Here is a 9,719-nt window from a genome sequence, read left to right on the forward strand (position 1 = left end):
ACCCATAATGAGAATCTCCTGAACATCCCGAAGCTGCTCTGCTGGACTGAGATCTGTGACTGCGGATGTCGTCCGAGGACAGCGAACTAATCGTCATGGTGAGGAAACCAGTTTGGTCTTAGCTTTGAGATGTCGGAAATCTGGGATTCATAGAGTATTCCTCTGACGCCGTCACAAGCCATCAGCAGCCACCCCTGGGTAGGCTTAAACGATGCTCGGCTGGTCCTGAAACCCCCCAGCAGCAACCTGAACACGGACGCTCTCGTGACGTTCACACCACAGATGCGCTTCACACACCAGTGCATAAACACTACAAAGCTTTCCTCCAGTTAAAACAAGGCCAGCTTCAGGTGGTGGCTGTGGAGACCTTTACAAACACATGTGCATTTTTGGCCTTTAAGGATTCAAGATCTTTGTGATTATCAGCGTTAACTGAGAATCGAACCTGAAACATATCTGTAGCTCATCATCATCCACTCACAGACAGAGCAGAAAGAGCCTCGTCGTCTCAGAGCTCACATCAGCAGCTGGAAGCTTAGAGGCACATCTGGGAAGAGCAGAGGAGTGAGCTCAGCTCCTGCTGTGACTCACACCATCGCTGCTTCAGGAGAACATCTGGACCTCCTGCAGATGTTAGACTCAAAACCCAGCAGACCAAAAAAACCCATCATACTCTCAGCTTTGCTGCCTCTCTGAGTGGGAGTGGTTTTTAACAAACACCTGAAGGATTGTTTTCCTGTCATCGCCAAGTTGGAGCGCGATTCTGTGGAAAGGAGGAAAAACAGCCGACTCAGGCGTGGAAATACTGTTTTATTGTCTGTACGAAACTTTATTAAAGAAGTATAACAAACACAGAGAGAAGCCCGGACAGAGAAGACTCGGGTGGCGCTTGGCCCGCGGCGTGCACGCTTATCGGCACAGAGCGTTAAAAGGGGAGAGAGGTCAGAGGTCAGTCAAGCATCATTACCTTTAAAGCGAGTATTTCCCTTCGCTCAGACACGTTCTGTACCAGTCAGACATGAAACACCACCACAGTCCTTCTAACACTTACAGTGACACACTTATCGTTCAAGCAGACCGCAGTCCGCGTTCGGACGTGAAAAAAACTCTCAGCACAAAGACAGAAGCGCCGTTAACCTGGTCACCTGATGTTGGCAGTGCGGAGGAAGTAACGCCGCTCTTCCACCAGCGTGATGCTGGGACCTCGCCCTCAGAGGTTCTCCAAGAACAGAGCAGCTGTGTCCAGGTGAAGATGCTCCGTACCAGCTCTGGAGTGGCTACTGGGACCACAGGGGTGGAAGAATAGAACCATTACCTCTTTTCTACCAACTCTGTGCTGCTGAGAGCCCAACATGGCGGAGGGTCAGCGGCTGAAGAAGACGTTTATGCTACTGAAGACAGCGGTAAGTGTGGACGCAGCAATGCCGCCATGCTGTTGCTGTTTTGGTTCAACATCAAATACCTCCGAGCACAGACGAGCATTCTTTAGACCAAACCCAAGCTCACTTCCTGCTCCTCTAATCCCCTCAAAAAAAGATTTAGACAGAAAGTCACAGTTCCACGCCGACGTGTTTTTTTCCTAACAGTTCAGAGCTTCGTGTGAATTTTACTGAAGGTTTTTCCTGGTTTGGAGGGGCGGGCCTTAATGGGGTCAGTCTCTAGGGAAGCTCCGCCTCCAGTTCCTCACGCCACCAGCTTTAACGTGACGCCAGCAAAAGTTTCAACAAATTCATTCGGACAAACGTGCCAAAATACAGTTCACGTAAAGTTTAATGTTTAATTGTCTTCACCCCCACCCATCTCCACCACCTCTGCCCGGCCGCCAGGGCTTCTGATCCGCCTGTTTTAACTCCGCCCACTCGTCACTATGACGGAGCTAAACGGCACACGCAAAAATAAAATTAGAAAAAAAGAAACGCAAACAAATAAAACATTTAAAAAAAGTTCTTTGATTTTTTTCAAGAATGCAGAAATGTCTCTTTCCAGAAAGAAACCCAAATCCACACTCGGGTCCCTCCGCCCGTGAGAGAGCTGTAACCGGCGGATGGAGACGGCAGAGGGAAATAGTTCCTGCATAAAACGGATCACGAGTGCCTTTTCTTTTGCGTGGTTCACATTCTTCTGGAAAGAGAGATCCCTGCAGAGCTTTCAAACCTGCTTTTGTGCCTTTATGAACTTTCACATCAGTCGCATTAATCAGAAGCCAGACTACAACTTAAACTAGGAGACTACTTCAGTTTTCCTCCTCGGGTCCGAAAGCAACATGTGCTGCAGCACAGACCAAAAAACTAGCCGGCAACCCCACCCCGAGGCTCCGCCCGCTCTTCCAGAAAATACATTCTGAAAAAGATGGAGAAACGAAAAGATCGGAGACGCTGAAGGCAACAAGCAGGAGAGCGGACCGAGCCTCAGCCGGACACTTTTGGGAGCGTTTGATGGAAGACGGACGCCGAGCGTTTCCCCACAACGACCTCCATACTGACAGTAAACGCACAAACAGTGCACACACACACACACACACACAGTAAAGAAAGATTAAGGCCATCGATGGAACATTTCAGAAACTGGGCTCCAGTCAGACCCACGACAGCGCTGCAGGGACGTGTATGCAGACTCACAGTGATTCCCACGCGCTTCCTTCAGCACGCTAAGCAATACGCTTAAACCCCGACGCAGGACACGCCGAACTCTAACAGGAAGCGTCCGCAGACAGACCCAATCGGCCGCGAGCCCGAAAGAGCCGGACAGGCTTTTAACCCGCGCGCGCAGATTGAAGACGAGCTGACTGCTGTGCAAACCAAAGAGGGGTTACAGCGAGTGCATCAGAGGGGCGGAGTCAGTGACAGCACAGCCTGAGGGTGGAGGTACCCCCACCCTCTGCCCCCAGCTGCTCAGTCGGGTTTCGGCTGGAGCGCACAGCATTTGGGTTTTCCGTGATGTGTAAGGGCCGCTGCAGGAAACAGACAAAACAATCTGGTTTGGTTCTTTTTTACTAAACATTGTCGTGTTGATCAGAAGGCTGCCAAACGCAAACACGTCCTGCAGTTTGTTAGGAAGCCTGACATGTCCGATGTGCTACCAGGAACATTTTCAGTGTGAGGGAAAAATCTCTGCGCTGACGTGGCTGCGATCAGAAAGGTGAACAACACGTGCCAAACACAAAAACACAACCAGTGGAGAGAGGTGGGAGGCGTGAAGAACAGGAGCATCAATTTACAAAAGCTCAGCACAAATAAAGATGGTGGAAGAAGGCCAGCAGACGAGCCGGCGGCGCCGCGTCCCAGACTAAACCTGCACAAACCCTCAGCGGGTTCGCTCGGAATGTGTCGGGATTAGTTTGGGAAGTCGGCCGGGTCTGCGGAGGAGGATCTCCACGTTTCATTTCAAACACACACAGACAGACACACACACACACAGAGAACATCATCACCGTGTTTTCAAATCAAAGTTCGTTACAAACACCAGATATGTTTGTTGGCACCATCCGGTTTTGGGAAAGATGGAGTAACAGGGGGAGGCGGGGCCGAGGCTTCGCGGTAAAGGATGTTTGTCGAAGGTGAGACGAAGGAGAAGTCCAGCAGGTACTTTTGGGGGAGGGGGGGAGGGGGGGGGGTCAAGCTGAGACCGGGTTCGGCGCTGGATATAAAAACCAAAGGCTCGGCTTGATCGGGGTGTGGAGGCGGGTTGGTGGGCGAGGACGTCTACGAGAAACGTTGCTGCAGTCTTGAATATTAAAACTCCTCCTGATCCTCAGCGTCCGGTATGACGAAGCCCTCCTGGAGACAAACGCAGACGGGACACAGTTTTAGGCTCAGCACGAAATGTCACTTCCCGTTTGCACTACAAACCAATCATGTGCCGTGCTGCATTATATCAAATGAAAGTGTGTATGTGTCCAGTGAAGAAGCACTTTGACTGTAAACACATTTAAAAAGTGCCGACGTGTGTTTAGGATCCTTCCCGAGGAGCTTTTGGAAGTTTTGGCATCGCCTGCGGCCGAGAGCCACAAACCACACCAACGAGTTCAAGAGCGCATTTAAAAAAACAACATTAATCTGCATAAACACAATAATGATACATGTGTGTAAATGAAGCAGCAGTGTGGGAGGCTGGCACAGTGAGCTGCATGCCTCTGCAAGAATCCACAGCAGCTGTTCACACTGCAACAAATGGCACTTCCTGTGAGGAACACGGAGCGCATTTCAGCCAATCAGGTGTGAGGGATGTCTGGTGTGTCATATCTGAGCTGCAGAGTAAAAATGGATCCTCCGGTTCTGTAATTTAGCCACGTGATTCATGAATTATTGAAAGCTAATCACTCACGTCTGTGGCGTAGAGGATGTCGACGATCCTCTGCAGCGTCGGGTCGCCCTCGCCTTCCTTCTCCTGGCAGATCAGCTCGATGTTCCTCAGCTTTCCAAAATAAAAGTCTCTCTCCTTCTCCATGTCCTGGATGGTGGATTTCAGCATCTCCATCTGTGGACGAAGATAAAGACACCTGATCAGCACTCCTCGCCTCGCCGTCGTCCTTACAGAGGCGACAGTCTGCCCTCTGACCTCATTGATGAGCTCAGCCACCTCCTCGTCGTTTCCTCCCGTCCCCGCCTTCTTCGCACTGACCGGAGCCACCTTGGGCGCCACCTTAGCCACGGGGGGCCTCTGAGGAGCTGAGGAGAAATTAGAAGGTCAGCGACACGATCAAAACTTCAGCACTTCTAAACCCGTCTGTAACCGTCACCCATCTGAAATCTGACCAATCAGACGAGTCGGCTCTTACCTTGATTGAGGGCCTTTTTGGGTGGTTTGTTGAGGGCTGACGTGGCGGGGTTGGGCGTGGGCATGGCGTCCTGCCCCTGTCTCGCCTCCACGGGGTCGTACTCCTTTCCGTCGTAGTTGGCGTCGAAGAACTTCTTGAACCACTGTACGAACTCGAAGTTATCCTGGAACTTCCCCTTCACCAGTTTGTCCACCGGAATGATCTGGAAGAGACGGAGAAATGGCGCCAGGCTGTTAGCGGCGCTCTGACTGCAGGGTTTACATAAAAACTCAAGTTTCATCACTTGTCTCTTTGACATTTAAAGTTCGACGGACATCATGTTAGTCCCACCCTGGACCGACACAGAGTCCCGTTAAACCATCTACAGCAGCGGAGTCCAACTCCAGGCCTCGGGCGCCGGTGTCCTGCTGGTTTTAGATCTCACCCTGGGTCAGCACACCTGAATCAGATGATTAGTTCACGACCAGACCTCTGGTGGACATTATTTAGCCATTTACATCAGCTGATAACGCCGCCCTCGAGTCCCCCCACCTGACATGTTCATTCTTTCCGTTTTGTCATTTGCTAGAATGAAATTAACCGTTCAGAACAATCAGACCTCAGGTTTGTTTCTGCACCAGCTCACCACCACCTCTCGTTCCAAACAAGCGCCTCGTCACGAAGAGTCATGAATTCAACGTTCTCGTCTCCGCCCGTCGAGCTGCAGCAGGATCGTCTCTGCAGCTCTTTGGACTGCACACGTCTGAAGCGCACAGAGTTAAAAACCTTCTGGAAGGAGCTCAGAGATCATCCCGAAAGAAACACGTTTGGATCCAGAGGACAAACTGAGCCGACATTAATGAAGCTCAGTTTGCTAGAAAGACCAGAGAACAGGAAGCACCAGAAACAAAGAAACTTCCACTAATGCGAATAAAAGAGACAAAGTCAAACAGAGACTTTCAAAGGTTTGAGGAGCTTTTTTCAACCCTCAAAGATGTGCAGCGAGCCGAGCACAAAGCGAGTCCGGTCTGATTCACACACTGCTGTAAGAACAGGTGTTTGGTTACAGATCACAGCTGTTGGCGAGGGAGCGCCGCGCTCCTCCGCTGCCTTTATGTTTGCACTGTCTTTAAAGCTTTTAAATAGCGTCAGTAAAAAGAAATACAAAGCAAATGTGCACGTTCAAAGCTCGCTGGGACATTTCCTGAGCCGCGCCAACATGTCCACACTCCTCTGCTGCTCTAATGGGACCATCACTTCCTGAACTTCATCCTTTATTCATTCGGACTGAGAGCATAAAGTCATCAGGTAAGCGTTTACTGAGCTCAGAGATCGGGAGGGCGCTCGTTTGCTCTCAGTTCCGAGAAAGTGGGCGTGGCTTCAGTGGTGGCGTCTTTGCAGAACAGCGCTTAGAGGCCGGGGGTCAGCCGGGATCAGCCGCAATTCCTTGCGTTCATGCTGTACGCAGGACTTGTGTCCTCGCTTCAGCTGAACGACTTCACTGTGGCAGGAACAGCGTAGCATGTAATTAGCTGTGGATTTCCCACAGAAACCAAATCCTCGCTAATCCTCAGAGTGATTCACGTCGCTCAGGCCGAACACACCCCTGCTCCAGTTACGCCAATGCTTCCTGCGGCTGCTTCACAATAAAAGACCATCACTAGGAAACCACAGGAAGGTGGTAATCCTTCATGTTTTAATATGACATCAGTTCACAGCAGCAGGCGTCTCTCTTCATGCTGCGAGGTAAAGAACCAGCGACGTGATGTACCGCGAGCAAAACGGCTTCACGACAGAGCGGTGCGGTCTGCATCCGTACGAACACGATTACAGTCGTCAAACAGAAACGTTTAAACACGTTATTATTATTGTCTGCATCTGTGAAACGGATGATCTCAACATCTGAGGATTGTGCGTCGCCGCCAACAGAAACTCATCAATGAGCCTGACTTACTTTGTCGACGCCCATCTTTTTGAAGGCCACCTGCAGAAGCTTGAAGTTGTGGATGTACTCGTGCTCGAGCTTGGCCCCGAACTTCACTTTCTTCAAAGGCACAGAGTTGGGAAACAGCATGTCCATGAACTGGCAGTAAGCAGCACCTGGACACAGGAAACACTTTGACTACAGGCGGAGAGGAAACACCGCGTCAACGGCGGCGTCACACACCACAAGAAATCAAAACTGACAAACTGCACGTTTGATTTTAGAAATAGCTTTAATCGTCTCTTTCCCGTTCGCTGTGTGATGTAACCCACACAGTGATAGAAGTCACATGCTAACGCCTCAGGATACGGAGACGAGAAGAGCGTGAGGCCACAGAAAGGTTAGTGTGACTGAATCTGTTCAACGGTGACCTGAAAGGGTCAGAATAGGGTTTGTAGACTAATCTGATCATCACCTGACGTACGTTTAGGTGTCAAATATGAAGGCGGTCCCTCGGCGAGCTGCAGATTTAAGAGAACGGCACAAAGAGTGCTGAAAGTCCTCGCTTACCTGAGCACAGCATTTCTATCTTGGTGAGGTTCATCTGTAGAGACTCGTTGATCCACACGAGCATGTCATGGCGACTTAAGTTGTCGCTGGTCACTGAGGTCGAGTACACGTTCACAGCCATCGTCGGTCACCTGACCACACAGACACACACACACACACTTACATGGTGGCCATCACACCGACAGCTCGTCGGGTTGTTACTGTCACTTTAAACCTGCTCGATCAGGACCTCGTCAATGAGGATGACCCGATTAGATAAATCCTCTACTCTGTGGAAACACTGGACTACTTTTTGAATTAATCTGCTGAAAAGTAATTGTTTTGGTTTGTCAAATTTCAGAACAAAGGACATGAAATGCAGTTTGATCACAGTAAACTCAGAATTTCTGTTTTTCAGACAAGACAAACAAAAAAAGCACGACTTCCTGTCCTTTTGTGATGGAAACGGGTGAAATGTGGATCTGAACCGACTCTTTGGCGTTTGCTCGTACTTGCAGGCCCGTCTGTGGCTCTGCGTCAGATAACGAGCTGCAACCTTCGGCCAACATTTAATCTGCCGCTGAGGACGAGGCTGCAGGCACACCCAGATACAAACCTCCCAGATGAGCACAATGTAAAACTCAAAGCATTTTATCTACAGGAGCAGTCGCAGTTTTCTGAGTCAGCGGCAAAAATCACAAACTAAACAGACAGCAGTCCCGACAATGCCTGTTTCAGGTATGTCCTCTGCAGCTGGAGGTCAGTGCTACACAATGTACAGATGTGGTCAGCTGTCACATCTTAAAGGCCAAAACATGTGGTTATTGTAGGAGTCATCTGTAAGCAGCCTTCACACCAAGAGATCCTCTCAGGAGAGGAAGCTGAATGCCATCGATGACCAGCAGAAAATCTACAGCAGAGCAAATGCTCCTGGGCAGGTAGTAAACACTGACAGGTCCATCAGCTGATTTCATTTAGTGACATCACTGTGAATGTTGCTACAAAAACTTGTGTGATTCAGCAACAGTGTCATCATGCTTACAGCTGTTTACAGGAAGCTGAGCAGACAGTGGGCGGAGTCACGTATGGTGAGGTACCAACCAGGTCGTGAAGGTTAATAAACGGACATCTTTCCCAGCCAACAACCATCAGTTGTCAGTCTGAAAGTAACAGTGACGCATTTGTTGGGTTTTTTTGTTTTCCTTATCACAAACAAACCATCTTCCAACATTTATTCAAATATTATTCAAATATCATCTCCAGTAAATGCAGATTAGCATATTTCTCAAAGAAGAAAAGTTGGTTTTATCTTTGCTGTTAAATTCAGATTTTCGTTTTCTTTATTCAGAGGACCAAAAATAAAGTTTTAAAGGTGGGCAGTGGCCCCTGTAGCTGACCAGATGAGGCCGGGCTCCTGAGCTGTGAGGAAGTGACCGTTAGCCACACGCTGCTAACATTAGCGGTGATCAGCAACGTCAGGTCCGCGGCTCCAAGCACCGAACGGGTCAGCGTCCGGCTCCCTGGGAAGACACTGGCCGAGCTCCGCTATCTGTGTTAATATTAGAAAGCTCGGTCATCGGCTAAACGCGCCCACACCGGCCGGCTGAGTCAGTCACCTCCCGGACCTGCAGGCGGTCCCCCCCCGCCCTGAAGCACCGCCCGGTTAGCTCCCGTTAGCCTCAGCCATTATTGAGTCAAACCTCCTCGGATAAGAGCCGTTAATAGCGGTTTAAACCGTCACCGTACCGGCAGCTGCCAGAGCTGGAGCTCGGCCCCGGGGTGCCCGGTCCGAGGCTCCGGGATCGCACGGTTCTAGCTACATGCTAACACTGAAGCTAACAGAGCGCGCCGCCGTTATCCAGCCGCTCCGGCCGGCTTCAAACCTACCTGCAGCCGGTTTTCTTTCGCGGTTCTCGAACTTGGAGCTTTTACTTTTCTCAGCGGGAAATGTTTCTCATAAAAAAAAACAACCTGCGCTCGTTTCGACGTTTGTTCCTCTTCTGCTTTTTTCTTCTCTTCCTCACGTCCACTCTGCCGGCAGCGGAAGAAGCGATGCGATGACGTCAATACGTAAAGGGAAACGCCTAAACGTAAGGACGGCGGACGGAAGCGAGACGTCCGAACAAAATGGTCTATGGTGAGGTCATTATTCATAAAAAGGATTATGTTCAATAAATTCATCATTCACGACAAAAACATCCTCATATTATAGGAGCAGCGGGTCAGGTTTACGTCACTCAGTGACGTATCGACATCCCAATAACCATAGTAACATCATTTTCCTCCTGTAGTGACACAGAAACATGTGCACTCCCACCTCCTGCAGCAGCAGGCCTTCACTCTGCTATCACAGGAAGCTGAATAATGGAAGAACAGCCTAGCTTACATTTACATGGAGATTTTAGGAGCTTAACGCCAAATAAAGACCACAAGAGAGAAGAGATGAACTGATTTTACTGAAAAACGGCCACCACCTGAATCTGTTGGTAT

The 9,719-nt window shown here is 49.8% G+C and overlaps 1 protein-coding gene and 1 long non-coding RNA gene across 3 annotated transcripts; one reads left to right on the forward strand and one right to left on the reverse strand.

Annotated features, from left to right (window-relative positions):
* Positions 1 to 790: 790 nt before the first annotated feature.
* mapre1b (microtubule-associated protein, RP/EB family, member 1b) lies at positions 791 to 9,353 on the reverse strand. Of its 2 annotated transcripts, none has more exons than XM_004567580.5 (7): positions 9,201 to 9,353; positions 7,251 to 7,381; positions 6,711 to 6,856; positions 4,778 to 4,979; positions 4,558 to 4,667; positions 4,324 to 4,476; positions 791 to 3,776 (listed from the first exon to the last, which is right to left on the reverse strand). In XM_004567580.5, the coding sequence occupies exons 2-7, from the start codon at positions 7,369 to 7,371 to the stop codon at positions 3,732 to 3,734; spliced, it is 777 nt and encodes a 258-aa protein (XP_004567637.1). In that variant the 5' UTR covers positions 7,372 to 7,381; positions 9,201 to 9,353; the 3' UTR covers positions 791 to 3,731. The 2 variants fall into 2 exon arrangements, with proteins under 2 accessions (XP_004567637.1, XP_004567636.1); XM_004567579.6 differs by having other exon boundaries at positions 9,117 to 9,294.
* LOC143414244 (uncharacterized) lies at positions 7,391 to 8,532 on the forward strand. Its single transcript, XR_013094744.1, has 3 exons — positions 7,391 to 7,967; positions 8,060 to 8,167; positions 8,274 to 8,532. It is a non-coding gene; the product is annotated as an uncharacterized LOC143414244 (long non-coding RNA).
* Positions 9,354 to 9,719: the final 366 nt, after the last annotated feature.

Source organism: Maylandia zebra, linkage group LG20 (genome assembly GCF_041146795.1).
Source record: "Maylandia zebra isolate NMK-2024a linkage group LG20, Mzebra_GT3a, whole genome shotgun sequence".
Taxonomy (NCBI): domain Eukaryota; kingdom Metazoa; phylum Chordata; class Actinopteri; order Cichliformes; family Cichlidae; genus Maylandia; species Maylandia zebra.